This window comes from Falco peregrinus, chromosome 15 (assembly GCF_023634155.1).
Source record: "Falco peregrinus isolate bFalPer1 chromosome 15, bFalPer1.pri, whole genome shotgun sequence".
Lineage (NCBI taxonomy): Eukaryota > Metazoa > Chordata > Aves > Falconiformes > Falconidae > Falco > Falco peregrinus.
In genome coordinates, this window is record NC_073735.1 from 7,741,846 (window position 1) to 7,757,179 (window position 15,334).

The 15,334-nt window shown below is 48.0% G+C and overlaps 1 protein-coding gene across 10 annotated transcripts in view; it reads left to right on the top strand.

Moving 5' to 3' along the window:
• Positions 1-15,334, top strand: part of CADM1 (cell adhesion molecule 1) — a 170,357-nt gene that overhangs the window by 132,361 nt on the left and 22,662 nt on the right. For 6 of the 10 annotated variants that reach the window (XM_055819270.1, XM_055819271.1, XM_055819273.1 and 3 more), the window contains exons 6-8: positions 1,034-1,133; positions 4,120-4,292; positions 8,344-8,415. In XM_055819270.1, coding sequence (XP_055675245.1) covers positions 1,034-1,133; positions 4,120-4,292; positions 8,344-8,415 — 345 coding nt within the window. The remainder of the gene's footprint in view (positions 1-1,033; positions 1,134-4,119; positions 4,293-8,343; positions 8,416-15,334) is intronic. The other 4 variants (XM_055819272.1, XM_055819276.1, XM_055819278.1 and 1 more) reach the window with 1 other exon arrangement.

Sequence of the window (15,334 nt, forward strand, 5' to 3'; positions counted from 1 at the left end):
AATGTTTGTGGTATAGTCATCTCGGGAGAGGATTTACTCGTGTAGCTTATTCCATTACTGAAAATTATGAGAGTTTAAATTGGTTAAATCCTGACATGGATTTCCCTCCCCCACCTCCCGCCCCCCCAATCTCTATTATTCCATAGGAAGCATGTTAATGAGTTAAACACAGTTAATAAAATGCAGCAAGCCAATATTTTTGGTAGCAGTTACTCTCAAAGGAAATAGAAACATTTAAATGGTTTCAACCTTTATGCATACTGATTTTTTTGCCGCCTTTTGTTCCTAAGGAACAGTTGAGTAAAATCCTGAAAAATATATATGGCTTAATGGCATTTGTAGCATTGAATTGATTTCTTGCACTGATAACACTTTAGCTACAGCTTAGATTGCATTTTTAATCTGTGTTTCAGTTGTAGGAGGTAATGATTTTTTTTAATTGCGGGCTCGTTTGTGGTATGGCTTTTTTTTTTTTTTTTTTTCCTTCTTCCTCCTGCAAAGTCTTACTAAAGTGTTTTGTGAGTTGGCTCCCTAACTATAAATGCTTTAATTCTCTGTGTTTATTTTAGGATTTAGAAGAGCTTCATTTGGACGAAATAAAACCTTCTGTGGTTTAAACAAAAGCAGCGCAGCGGCTGTGACTTATTTCTGTGTTTCTAACAAGCATCTCTTGTAAAGCCCAAATATTAATATGCGTGGACGCCGAGTGTTGTCATACAGTAATATGTGATACACAATAAAACCTGTCAGTTCTGCGCACCACAGATATCTCTGGTTTCACCTCAGCATGAAAGCAAATGAATTCGTTTTAGCTCGAGCGAGTTCAGAGATCAAACGCCGGCACAGCAGAAGTGTCTGCCCTGGGACCATGGCGCTGGGCTTGGCACATGGAGCACTGCCAGCCTCGCCCTCCGGCCGGGAGCAGCAGCCGGCCCAGGGCAGAGCGGTGCCGGAGCCGCCTCCGCCTCGGGCGCGCGACGACCCGGGCCTCTCCGGCACCGCAATTCACCCAGTGACGTTTTTTGTCCTGCAGATAAGCCTCAAGTGCGGGTTTCTCAGAATTACCCGGTGCAAGGCCTCACGAGAGAAGGGGAGCCGCTGGAACTGACCTGCGCAGCTTTTGGAAAACCACAGTAAGTTGGACGCTTCCCCAGGACGGAGCAGGTGGCCCGGTGCTGGCGCGGCCGCGCTGCAGAAGCGCGCAAGTGTCGCTTGGCCTCTGCTGCTATTGCAGACACTCAGTGTGCTATTCTCCGCTGCGAAGACGATGTGACAGTGTGAGAGAGAGAGAGATGCTTTCTGCACCTGAGCATCTGCTGCGTCTATTCTGCTTTGCATTTATTCCCGTGTAACTAAGGGCTGCGGGATTTCCACCCGAAGGGCTCCTGGGAGGGCTCTGGCAGCCAGCGCAGCGAGCCCCCGGGTGCAGAAGCGAGAAGCCCCGCAGCCCTGCGCCTCTGCCCAGGGAGTGGCGTGGGTGGCAGTCGGTGGCAGCTGATCCGCAAAAGCGAGGTCAGGGGCCTGCGTACTGGAGCCTCACGAGGTGCCAGTACGCAGAGGTAGGACTGGCACCGCAGAACTGAGCGGTTGTAAAGTGGAATGGATCCCCCAGGTAAGGCAGTCTGTCTTTCTGCTTGTATTGACTATGTGATGATTTTCCTCCCTTTTGGTGCCCTGTGTGCTTTTTACAAAACGCAGGTTTTATTCTTTCTCCTCTTCTTGCCATGCCCTTGAGGCTTCCTTACATAGTTGAAGAAATTTATGGATCAGGAAAATCCTGGCAAGGGAGGGTAGATTTTCCTCTACACTTTCATTGTTGTTCTAATTTTAAGTTTTGTCGACTTTATTTTTTTTTAAATACTTTCTCTTCCACTTGGATTTATGGCTGTCAAGTATTTACTATCTTCTTTTATTTTCGTCATGTTCATAAGATTTCTGCAAACATCCCTGATGTCTGTCAGCGCCTCCTTGGTAGCGTGCCCAGAGCAGAGGAGCTATGCAGGTGCAGTCGAACTGGAAGCCATCCAGTCTGACAGTTCCGCCGCTGTGGGCAGCGACAGGCAGGGTGTCAGCACTCAACAGCGAGGGGGCTTGGGGTGCTGTCACCGCCCCCCCCCCCCCCCACCACCACCACCAGCAGCAGTGTTCCTGCTCTCCCACATCGCTTTGGTGGCTCCTGCTTCCCAGTTCCTTCTGTTCCGCACGAGGCCGATTCCTTCCCCTTACGTCAGAGACTGGCATGTCCCCTGCTGAATTCCATGTTATGATCTAATCCCCGCTCGGTCTGTCAGAGCCCCTTTGCATTCCTCCTCTCATGGGTAACTGCAGTTCCTCCCATTTGCCATCGTCTGGGAATTTAATGAATAGGCTTCTTTACTTTTTTTTTTCCCCCCTCCTCCTTCCAGGCTATGAATAAGACATACACACATTAAATAAAACAGACACATCTCCCCAGCAGCATGCCACTTAACGTTACAGTGATGCTAAGAATGTGCTAGGAATCCGCTTATGAAGGTCACTTCACCTGTGTGTCTCAAAGCTAAGAAAATATACAGGAAAATAATGGGCTGTGTTTAGCTCTATGTTTTTAATACAAAGAGGCTTCATAAAACCCTTTTCAGAGGTTTAAGATGAAGGGGGATGTTTCTCCAGTTAAATGAAACCATTTCTCTGCGAAATTTGGCACTATAAACATCGAGGGAGGGAAGCTCAGAGGAAAACAAAAGAGCAGAGAATAGAAGTTTCCATTTTGATACCCGTACAGGTATTTTGTTAGATTAGATGCAACTTCTGTCGCCCCCCTCCCCACCCCAGAGGTGGGGGGATGCTGAACTGGCCACTGCTAGGACAGGCAGGGGGAGACACGTCTCTGGAAGCAGGCTGCCACGTAGCGCACGTGGCGTGTGAAACGCTGGGACTCAAAAACTGCAAACAGCCTCTTGATAACTGTAGCCAGGAGCATCCAAACCCTTCCCACCCTACTGAGGTTAAACTGCATTTCTGCTCTCCCAGGAGCTTCTGCTGCCTGTGCTATGGCCCGCGTGCCCGACGGCGGGGAGGAGGGTGCCGAGCCCCTGCCCAGAACCAGCTCTCAGCTTCGCAGCCAATACCCAGGTGGCTGGGACATTGAAACTTTAGCAGCTTCTGCATCACAACAGGAGTCTCCCATTTGGATGCTAAGGAAAGTCTGAGCTGTGAGATGCCTCCAGCAGTATGAGCTCCTGGCGAAGTCTGACTTGCAGACTCTGGAACTGGGCAGGCTGAAAATTGTCATCCTGCGTGAGGCTCCCCTTTTAAGAGCTTGCTGTTGAGTCACCCTGAAAGATGCTGTGTTTTTCTTGCTGGGAAGGCTGTCTCAGGAGTAGCTGATCTGTCCCCTTACTGCTGCTTAAAGACGATGATAAATCTAAAATTTTTTTTCTAATTCTTTTAAAGTTAAAAAAAAAAGGCAAACCAAAAAAACCACACACACCCCGCAAGGCCTGCAGCACTCGCCTTCTTTACTAGCTCTAACACAACAGGCTAATTTAATTCCCTAAATGATGCAAAGGTGATGCTCACTTTGGTTCCGCTAGCAAAGGGATGCAGGAGAGAGAGGCTGACAGTTGGCCAGGAGGGACTGGGGGAAGGAGGAAGGTGTTCCTCTCCTCCCACAGCTGAGATGCTCATAGCGAGCGGCACGGCCACCACCAAGGTTAAACAGGTCCATCGCATCGCTTTGTGGAAGGGTTCAAACCTGTTAAAATGTACCTGTTCTGCCACATGCTGTCCAGGTCTGCACTCAGAGCACCCTGTGGATGCACGTGTAGTCCATAGCCTCAAAGATTTCAGGTTTACTGAATAAGCAAATGATTAACCACTAATGAACTTTCTTCCTGCTTGCATTAGTGTTTTCAGAAAATTTAAGGTCTGGATACAGTTTCCTGTTGGGTTAAAATAAATTTAAATTGAGGAAGCCCGACAGCATCCGGGCTTGACTAGTGCAAAAAAAAGTATGTGTTATTTCTTTACAGTTTTTTCTTGGTTTGGGCTTTCTGTCTGTGGATGAACTATTGAAGATGCCATCTTTACCATAGGAAAATAGTAATGTGATTGTTTCTTTTTCTCCCTCCTCTGTAGGCCTACGGACATGAGGTGGTTAAGAGTAGATGATGAGATGCCTCAACACGTTGTAGTGTCTGGTTCAAACCTTCTCATTAGTAACCTAAACAAAACAGATAATGGTACATACCGCTGTGAGGCTTCAAACGCGGTGGGGAAATCACATGCGGATTACATGCTGTTTGTATACGGTACGTGAGAAAAACCACCGTTCTTCTAGACTCATTTACACATAATTGCAACATACCGTGCTCTGAAAGCTTTGACAGAAGTTAACATTTTGCTTGATGCGAGATTTACAGATAGCTCCTGACACACCTACCTTATACCGGGCTGGGGTAGGGGCTGGAAAACCTTTTGTTTTGCTTCTGTGACTCTCGGTGTCGCGCATCAGGTGCAGAGCCTGTGCCAGGGTCCGGCAGGCTCCGGTCTCCGGAGCTGTCCCGGTGGGCTTGCCGCAGCACTCCTGTGCTGGCAGGGGAAGCCTGAGGAAAAACCAGAGCAGGGGCATGGGGAGAACTGCCAAGTTCTCTGGCCTGACAGAGTTCTCCTAGGGCTTCTCCAAGAATTCCTTTTCCTTTTTTTGTAATACCTTCTCCAGTGTCTTCAGCAATGGTCCAGGGCGGGAGGGTTCTAGGTCTTCTATTAGCAAGTTAAATTACCAAAGAATCAGCCAGCATCCCCAGATAATTACAAACCAGTAAATAAACTGGAGGAATTAGATGCCTTGAGCCTATATGTGGTGGCTGAGCAGGCACTAAAACATGCCTCAGCATCTTTTTAAAGTGCTGTTAAGTACCTACTTTAATTCTTCAGTTCCTCTGCATTATTTTGCTATTGCTTTAAACCCTGTGCTCCCGCCACAAGGCATTGCATATAATGAAGATTCAGTAGGCACTTGAAGAGTGATCCCCCAGTTTAATTATGAGCAATTCCCTTGGGCTGCATATTTGAAATCTATCTGTTAAGAGTGGTTGTTGTGTGGCTGGGCTACGCTTGTGGTGGGTGTTGGACTCTATGATCTTAAAGGTCTTTTCCAACCTAAACGATTCTGTGATTCTGCTCGGACCGGACCGTAACTTGCTTTGGTTGGAAGTTCATTCCATGCAACAGCTGCTTGAAGTTGTGCAGTCCGAATTCTCTTGTACTTGCTCTGATCCAAATCCATAGACAGGAATGTCGCATCACCTGTCCAAATGCCACTTGCACGTGAGCAGTTTTAAGCCCAGTCTAAGAAACTTGGCTGAAGGCTGAAGAAAACACCAAAGCTACAGCTTTGAGCCGAAATTGAGCTCATCATCGGCCACATCATACAGGTGGTTCCAAAAGGCTTCAGTTCACAAAATGAAGTCAGGTATGCATTTGTGATGGAATAATTTGTATGCTCATGGTGTGGAAAGGAAAAAAAACCCAAACTCATTCACTTGTTTCTTTAAACACCAATGTAATGTTGTGGAGAATAAAGAAGTTGAAATAGGACAGAGGCAGTTCCCCATGAGATTCAAATGATGCAAAGCTGCTCCTGTACAGCACTTGTGGATGAGGTGCTTGCATTCTTTGCATGGTTTTACATACTGGCTGGAGTGAGTGCCAGATGGACCCTCACCAATGTTACTGCCCTGGGATTTAGAGCTCAGTGTAACTCTCGCACTCCTTAATTACTCTGCCATTTGGATGTGGGCGAAAACTAGACTGCACGGGACTTCCTCGGTGTTGCTCCCCCTTGGGATTAAATCCACAGGAGGAGAGCCAAGACCATATTGTTTTAAAGGAGACGCAGGGTCCCAGGGGCTGCAGACTGGTGGACTCAAGTTCAGGCACCTGGGAGACGTTTTGGCCATGTAGGGGGAGGGCTTCTCAGGGTCTGGCAGGAGCTCAAGGGCAAATAAGGGTTTTGCATCCCCATTGCGTTCAGTTTCTGCTCGTTTGGGAGCATGCCGCTAGGGTCCAGCACTTTGGATGGCATAAAGAATCCTTTTAACCCTGAATTTAAAAGGGGGAGATCCAGAGCTGCTGATGTGGAGGAAGCTGTTGGGCTGTGGGCATCATCCGAAGCCTTCTGGTACAGGACCGAACTCCAACTGTCCCTGTGGGAAAGTGCTGCCACTGCCAGGGAGTGTGCTGCTCTTGCCCCACTTGTCCAGGGAAAGCCTTTACGTCTCCAGCCCTTGGCACCTTTCCCCGCTGTGAGACAGCCAATATTATAGCAGCGCTGGAATCTGCATCCTTGCAGACGTGTCTCTGTAGGCGTGGCATGAAAGTTGGTGGGAACGTGTTTCACTGCTCATCCTCTGCCTTGCCGCTTGTCGGTGCAGGTCCCTCCCAGATCACCTTACCTTGGGAACGGGGGGATGCTGGGCACGGTCCCTTCGTGCCCGGGCTACCGTAGGGGAGTAGCCATAGCCTTAGCAGAGCCGCGGTCTGGTACACGTCCGCGAGAGCCGGGGTTGGCATAGCCCCCCTGCCAAAGGGTGCAAATGGCGCCTGGCAGCCAGGGCTGGCAAAGTGACCACTGCCGTGTGTGCTTAACGCACCTTCCGCGGCTGTGCGCGTGGCGTGAGAGGTGTCCAGTCGCATTGACAAGCACCGAAAACACGTTGGTTTGTAAAATGCGTTTCACGCTGTCCTCCCCGTGGGAGTGGGCAGGCATATTTAGTAGAAAATTCTAGTGCGATTAGGTGCAATTTTTTTTTAAAAAAAACATTATTTTTTTTTCCTTTTATGGAGGGAGAGCCTGCTGCATAGCATCGTCCCCGTGCGGTTGAGTGAAAGGCTGGGGACTTTCTTCCCCTCGTTCTGCTCTGCCTCAGCGGTTGCAGTCCCCACTGCTCCTGGGGAGACATTACATGTCATGAGCGAGCAAGGAGCGCCCCGTCAAAGCGTAGGGGATGCTTCAGCTGCAGGGGAAGGGCAGTAACTGCTCATGATAGAACCGTAAATAAGCGCTTGCAGTGAAGTGAACTCTGAGGTAATGTGTCTTAACTTTTGGGAAGTTGTATGGAAGATAATAAAGGTGCAGCATATAATTAAAGTTCAGATGTCTTAATTAGGGAATCTGAGAGGGCTCACTTGGAGATAAAAAGAGTAGCAGATGTGTTAGTGATGAAGAGTTGACATGCAGTAGAGGAAACCTACAATCAAAAGCCCATGAAACGTTTCATGCTCTATTATTGCCGAACGAATCCGTAGTTCAAAGTCTTCCCGACTACTTAGCGCGTTCAGTTTGATCATTTGATCATTTGGGCATTGATACATATTTTTTTCTTTTACATCTTCTCATATCTACCTTCTCCTGCCCAGTAATTTTGATGAGGATGTGCCCCTGTACATAACACAAATACTATGAAAAGCGGCGGCATTTGGAGTCTCAACAGGCCAAGTGTGTCTGAGCAGTGGTTATCTGTCCCGAAGAGAAACACACCCATTATCCGTGTTTCTCATTGACGATGCCCTAGTAGCCAAAACAAGAGTGTTCAACTGAAATTATCAGAAAAATACTGACTTTTTTTTATATTAAAAGATACCAGTGAAAATTCTCATACCTTGTATTTATTAATGATGTTCTCATTTCTTTGTATCTATTGCTATCTTTGAAGTAGTTCTTAACATCCTGCTGACGTGTATTCATAGAGGAAGAATAGTGAAGTGAATGGCCCTGGGAAGAAAGTGAGATGTATTCATGTGCTTGTTGATACTGAGCCTGTTAAGCGCAGCGGGGGCCCCTCACACAGACCTCCCTCCTGGATGTTCAAATGTATATGTAGAAAAAAAACAGCAAAACACCACCGTGTCTCTCTTTGTACATGTGAACTGTTCTTTTTGTTGTGGAAAGTGTGGCGTTGATTTTTTTTTTCTTATGCCTCCCATTCCATTTCTCTCTTTCTCATTGACTAATTTATGCTGGGGTTTTTTTTATTTTATTTTATTTTGGTTTTAGCATTGTAGAAGGCTAAAAGGGGGGAAGAGTTTCGGGGCCAGATTCTCCAGCGCGAGTGAGCCTGCGCGCAGCTCTGGCGGTGCAGGTTCAGCTCGAAGCCGTGCCTGGCTGCTGAGGATCTGGCCCACTGTCCTTAAAGCCAGCTGGGCAGCCCCCACCTGGCTTTAGAGGAGGACAGGTACCTGACAGCCGTGCTGCTTCTTAGCGTCCTTGTTTCTCTCTGATCACGATTGACCGCTGTTGTGTTCTGCTTGGTTTTTTCTTAATTTGCTTTTTTATTATTTTCCTTTTTATATTTTATCCAGATCCCCCCACAACTATCCCTCCTCCCACAACAACCACCACCACTACCACCACCATCCCTACCACCATCACAGGTATGGTACCTTCATAACCATTGGAAATGTCCTGAATGTTTATTGTCTTTTATGTATATAAGCAGAGCATGAAGCCTGGGGAAAAACAACAAATTAATTATTTGCAGGTTTTTTTGTTGGTTTTGTTTTGGTTTTGTTTTCTCGAATACACCCACTGTACAGCGCAAGTCCTGGTCCAGCAGTTCAGTGGGTTGGACCGTCCTTACTGCAGGTGTTTCGGAAATGCGGGAACTGCTGTGGCAGGAAAAGCTGTTAATTCCATTACTGGTGGCTAATATTGGGGGCTTTCAAATGAAGGATGCGCACAGCCTTAGAACTCATTTAATACGGGCAGTTGTTTCAGCCTGGACCCCATTAGTATCAATTTGTGAGCAACTTTATAGTCGGAAGCAGAAAGTTTGGTCTTCAGTAACTTCATTCACCTCGTGTGACTCGAGGTGCTTTCTCATGCCTGGATGTTTGGTCTCTCTCTGTGTTAAGTCCTCTACCTCGCTCTCCCGGAAAAGGGAATACCACCAGTCATTTTTTTATTGAGCCGGACACCACCTGTAGGACCCTTTTTGAGGAGCTGGCTGTTAGCGTTGTGAGTTTTTCCCTGTCTTGCAAGAAAATATTAATAAAAACAACCAGCTGATCACAAGTCACCTCTCTCTTTTACACACATCCATCATACTTCCTCACTAGACCTGACTCTCTCCACTCATAAGGAAGGCCTTTCAGGTTTATTTGTAACCATTTGCATTGTCATTTTCTGATCTTTTCTATTTCAACTGCTGCTTTTGCTTTTGCTTGCTTTTTCTTTTTTTTTTTTTTTTTTTTTTTTTTTTGGAGGTGGAGGTGACAAACCCAAGGTGAGAATGGACCATTGAATAGTTAATGGCATAACGTTTATTGTTGCTGTAAACCATCCCCTGTGTAAATGCCTTCACATTTTGTTTGCTTTTATGACGTTGCTCAGCTGACTCTTAACTGTCCTGCTCAGGGTGTTTTGTGGCTTCTTTCCTTCTGAGGTTTTTGCAACCAAGTCAGACTCCGCTGGCATGGACAAGCAATTGAAGTCTTTCTCCCAACGTGCCTTAATGCGCACTGTGCGTGCGCCGTCTGCCATCCACCATCGTGTTGTCCAGACCTTGCCATTCTCTGTCTTCCTCTTTCCAGGTGGTTATCAGTAAAACCGAACTCCAGGCACCCAAGTTTGGATGCTTGAGACCCTACCGTGAACACTCTCCCGTTTTGCAGTTTGGTCACTTTGTTTCAGTTCTGTTTTTTTAATTTCTTAACTTAACCAGCTTTCATTTCAGAGTAGGTTTAAACTTTATTAGAGTCTCCTTAAGAGCCGTTTGCAGAGAAACACAGTCCCATGTGTCTTGGTGTAAATGGACGTGCATACAGTTTGCTTTTGTTTTACGGTAATTTGTTAATGCTTTCAGTGAATTTGGGAAGGCTGAAAGGAAGAATTTGTCTTGACACTTGATTGACCCTGTTAAGTTAATTTTGGAGGCTGCAAATGTTAACGACTGTCCTTCTCCTGGGAAATGGATTGCTATCAGCCTGTCATCTCAGGGATCGCCCTGGGACTGGCTTCCAAAGCGCGTGCTAGCCTCACCTGCCATCTCGGGCTCTGAAGTAGTGTGTGTTCATAATAAACAGCAGATTTGTTGTTTGCTCTTCAACTCCAAGTGTTGCAGATTGATCATGAATTTTCAGTAGCCTCTGGGCTTCTAGGCTCTCCTCTGCAGTGGTTTTCTAGCTTTTTCATATTAAAGAAGGGGCTGTGGGTGGTTCTCAAAGTCAGAAAGGGCTGTTGCCAAGCCCCCTCCCCCAGCTGATTTCAAGCAATGGTCTGGCTGCTGTGTCGTGCTGCCCAGGTTTGCTAGTGGATCCCGCAGGGTTTCTGCCATACGGCTGGGTCGGTGATGCTCAGCACCACCACAGCTACAGCTGAGTGGTGTGTCTCAAGCTGCAAGAAATGTCTCTTGAAATCCTCCAGCATGGAGAAGGGGGGATGGCAGGCTTGCAGGAAGGCAGGACCCGCTGGCCTGACAGTTTTCCAGCCGTTGCCCCTCAGTCACTTCCCATCAGAGCCGAGCAAAGCCCTGGGCACTGCCCACTGTGAGGGTGCCGCTCCGCGGGGAGGTACGGCTGCACTGGAAAAGGGTTAGATGCCCACACAGTGCAGTGACGGGCAGCTCTTGGTTTCCTGTACAAGCAGCGTTGGGGGTTGCTTTTCTCCCAGCCTTGCAGAAGTACCTTGGGGTCAGGCGCGTGCGGCCACCCGATGTTTTTCTCTCCCTTTTGTTTGCAATGATGAAGTATCTAAACTTCACAGCTTGCTGGCAGCCTGTTGGCAAGACCCAGGTGGGTCTCCACTGCCTCCTTCGTGCTTTTCAGTATTGGCTTTGAACTGCTGAAGTGGCTAGAAATGTAATGAAAATGCAATATTGTTCACTGGTTCCAGCAGTTACTGCTTACTACAGCATACTTAGGCAGAAGATTAGTTAATGCTGATAAGAGAAATGTTTATATTCTTCCCTGACACCGATCTAACGCTGAGTCGTCTTGATGTGTGTTTTCACATCTGCCCACAAGCTCCGTGTGCTTTTCCCACAAAGAACAACAGCTGAGGCTTCACCTCCCCTGTTTGGGCAGGGACGTGCACGCGTGTGTTTTCCAGCCAGCAGCCAGGCAGCGTGAAGCTGCAGAAACTTCTGCTTCTCAGTAGTTAGAGACTTTGTAGCTGGAAAAAATTAGGTCAAATTAACATAATCTCTGGAATTACATAGCATAGTCATGTTGAAACACTTTTTAAAGCCTCAAGAGACAATTGATACCTTAATTCCCATCATCACCGAAATGCTGAAATACTCTTCTAGGGCGACATAAGCGCTTTGGTAGCAGACGGGGTGTTTCTTGTCTCTGCTGGCAGCTGGGCGCGAGTCATCTGCCAGCCAGCCGGCTTGAAAACCCTTCTTTAGGATGAGGGGTCTTGGAGTCTGGTTTATTTTGCCTTTTCCCCCGTGTCTTGTATTATACTGACCTGGTTTGTGTCCCCTGAAACCATAGAGTAGTTCCCAAAAGCAGTTGTCTTGCTTTAATTTGAAAATAATTTTTAAAATATTGAAAATTCAAAAATAAACAATGTAAAATGTAAAACATTTTAAAAATTTAAAAATAAAAAAAGAAAGAGGCCTGCACTGAAACAGTTTCTGTGTCCAAACCTTGGGTTGTAGGTGTGCTGTCACCTCTGGCGGCTGCCCTGAGAAAATTACATTCTTGGAAGTAGTCCTTTTGAGTTATTGGACAGAGCTTGTTCTGGATTCGTTTACTCCTACTAAAACTATCCAACAGAGGAATCTTGAAGGGCTGTACTTGCCACTGCCTGCGTGGCGAGTTACTCCTTTTGCACAGGTTCTGATGACAGGCATCTTTTTTACTTGCTTACACGCGGTATTTCTACTCTAAACGTGTTCCGATATGACATGGAAACTCATCCGTGTCCTGAGGAGTTCGGCTGTGAGCGTGATGGGCACTGCTCAGCACCTAGGAGCCAGGTGCCACAAGCAGGAGAGGACGCCAGAGCCACGTGCGGGGGTACAGTGGCCCGTGGCTGTTGGTCCCTGTGCCTGCAGAGTGCAGTGGGCTCCCCCACGTGCTCCTGGCCCTCTCGCGCCCACCCGGGTCCATGCCCAGAGCAGAGGGTCCCTTTATCGGCCCCTCTTGCTTGACAGGTCCTAATCCTGCATCGCTGCTGCTGTAGGCTTGATCTACAAAGGCACACTGAGCCCATAGAGCAGTTTTATGGCAGGGAGGTTTGGGGCAGGAAAAGCTAACCTGATGCTTTTTTCCAGGAGAAGGAAAAGCTGAGCAGCGGTAAAGTTTCCAAAAGAGCGCGACCTTTAAAGCTTTTCCGCTGTCGCTTCAGTGTAGGTGCTTGAAAAGATTTCCTGCGTGACAGTTTGATCTTTTTCATATATCCTCCAACTGCATTGATATTCTGACCGTCCTTTGGTGTTTCAGCTGTTATCGCTGGCAAGCCCTTTTTTATCAGTTCAAATTGTCCTTGTGGCTTTGTTCATTAAGATGTACAATATGATACAGCGGAGCAAACTGCATAATTTGAATTACCCCTAGAGTCGTTCCTTGAAATGCTGGTTTTCGACAGCTGTTGTTTCCTGGGAGATAAAGGTTCTTCATAATAGCAAAGCCCTCATCTTCAGGCATGGTGCGAGCGGAGCGATTTAGCCTGCCTTTTCAAGCATCCTCTTGCTGCCTTCACATAACACCTCCGCACCCCGGGATCTGCAGCGTGATTTGTACCTGCAGATTGGCATTTATCGCGCTTCCTCTGCAGATGGATCAGGCAGGTGTCTTGGCAGTGGCTCGGTGGAGGCCTGGGGGTGCCGCATGCATGCACGTTCCTAGCATCTCCACCCTTGCAGTGGCTGCTACCGATTCTGCAGAGCCCCCGTGGTCCGTCTTGCGGCAGCACTGATGGCAGGCTGACAGGTCCCACGACGGCCTCTCCAACCCCACTGACCCCTTCGAGTAGACAGCAGCAGGTGCGTGTGTGTGTTCAGGGGGCTGAAACTTCGTGGGTGGTGGGTTTAGCTTCGGAATTACCCGCAGTGCTCAAGCCTGCCCGGTGGACTCAGCCGTGAGCACCGAGCCTGTGCTGTGGAAGCACTCCCGTGTCCCATCTTGAGGCTGGAGGTTTCATAACCAGGAGTGAGCGAGCTCTGGTTGACTTGACAGTGCTCAGAAGTCAGCGAGCTCCAAAGCAGGAGCTGTTAATTGATGCTGAGTCTGAGCATCAGCCCTGGACCGGGGTCATGTCACTACTTCAGCTCTGTCTGCTTGGCAAGGGCACTCTCTTAAAAGACGCATTTTTGTGTCATCTCAGCCCCCTAAGAAATAATACATGGAAATCAAGTCTCCAAGAAGAAAGAATGTAGCAGGTTTCCAAATTCGTGTGCCAGAAAACTTCCTCCAAACGAGGAAAATGATGATTTTTATCCTCAGCAGAAGGGGTTTTTTTTCCTTTTTCTGATTACAGCTGGTTGTGTGAAAAGCTACAGTTGCGTGGCGTTTATTCCAACAGTAATCCGAAAAGGTGGTGGGCGGGGAAGAGTGCAATAACAGTCATTCTTTGCTCAAATTACCTTACAGTAGGTTTGTGGGAGGTGAAGAGGCAGCGTGGGGATTACTGAAGCACGTATGTACCAGCAGAATCGCGGGCTTTGCATCTAAGCAGGTATGGTTGCTTGTGCTTGCTGCTACTGATGGTCATGTGGAATTTAGTCGTAAATAGGAAATGCCTTTCTTCCCCAGTCAAATCAAAGGCAGATGGCGGTGGTCCTGGCTGTCTCTCCCACTTTTCCAAGCACCCCTTCCTTTGGAGATGCCCGTGCAGCAGGCAGGGAGCGGGCAGGGAGCCGGAGCCGCTGGGCACTCCTGGTTTGCTGCCAGCTTGCCACGTGTCCAGGTGCTCGGTGCCACCGCAGGGACTCAGCCCCAGGAGTTGTTCCCCCAACTTATTTATTATTTAACTTTTGCTTTTTGCTGAAGCTTCTGCATGTCCCCGGTAAAATGTCAAGTTAATTTTAAAGATGGTACTGCACTCTTCTGACATTTTCATCCAGGATGTGACCGCATTAAAGGGAATAAAAGAAGAGAGAGTAGCTGACAGGCCTGTTACAGAAAATAAAACGAAATCAAATTCAGTCTTTTAGTACCGTGTCCAGTCAGCAGCAGACAGGCTGCTGTCATGTCCAGTCTCACCAGTGGTGACGTGGCGTCAGCGGTGCAGAAACCATCGTTTTGCGGGGCAGAGAAGGCATGCCTTTAGGGGAGCGAGGGCAGAGGGAGCTGGGCGGGGGGGACCTGTCCCCTCTCTGGCAATGTAAGCTGGCTGGGGCAGAGCACGAAAGAGGTCGGGGCTTGCGCAGTGCCTGGCTGCGTGGCGGGATGCCTTCTGAACCTGAGGTCTTCCCAGTTCTGGCAGAGCGGTGGGAGCGAGCAGCCCTGCCTGCCCAGCAGGTTGTTGTGGCTCCTGCCTGAAACCGTGGGCCGCTCTGTCGTTCTGAAGGTTGGTATTGAAACAAAACCACAGTCCTCGCGGATCTTTATGGAAAAACATGCAAAGGCATAGCCAGAGCCGCAGCGCTAATTTCGGGATATTTTTGTTCTTGTCACACACAACTTCCATACGGATTGTGATTATTTTTGTGAAACATCTGGTCCGCAAATCAAACTGTCTCTGGGGTGCATTGCAACATGCCCATACACAAAAGCCTTCAGCAGCAAGCTGGAACCACTTTACAGAGCATCGTCACAGAGTATCGTAATGCAAAGTGCGTTGTCATCCATCCTCCCGAGGAGCTTCTAGCAAGGGAGAGGGTTGCTGTGCGTTGTCACTCGGGGGGTTCAGGCTCCTTTGCCCCTCAAACTGCTCTCTCGTGATGTTGAAATGGAACGTCTCTGCTTGTGTCCAACAGGGGTTTGTTCATTGGGAACGGCGGGGATTTTTGTAGGGCTTTGGAGTAGCCATAAGGACCTGAAAGAGAGTGGAGATCCTGTTGGTAATACTGCACACCGGTCCCTCAGGCCACTGTGAAGGCAGCGCCGGCAAGGAATTCCTGCTTGCCCTGGTCAGTCAGTGTGGAGTAGTCTGAAAAATACTAAGAATAAGAGCTCGGATGTAACAATAAGTCATCAGATTGGCTTTTGTTTTCAGTTCGGAGAGCAATGTGAAAAGCAGTAGATGGAATGGATATCTCTACTGGTTAATATGTCTTTAAATTTAAAAAAATAAGGGTGTTGATGTGCTATTGTAATTCCCCTTACAATAGCTGTGTGTTTCGAAGCTCCAGTGTATCATGCGCTTCTGTAAGGCTGCAGCATTGCAGCTCCAGCATTCAAG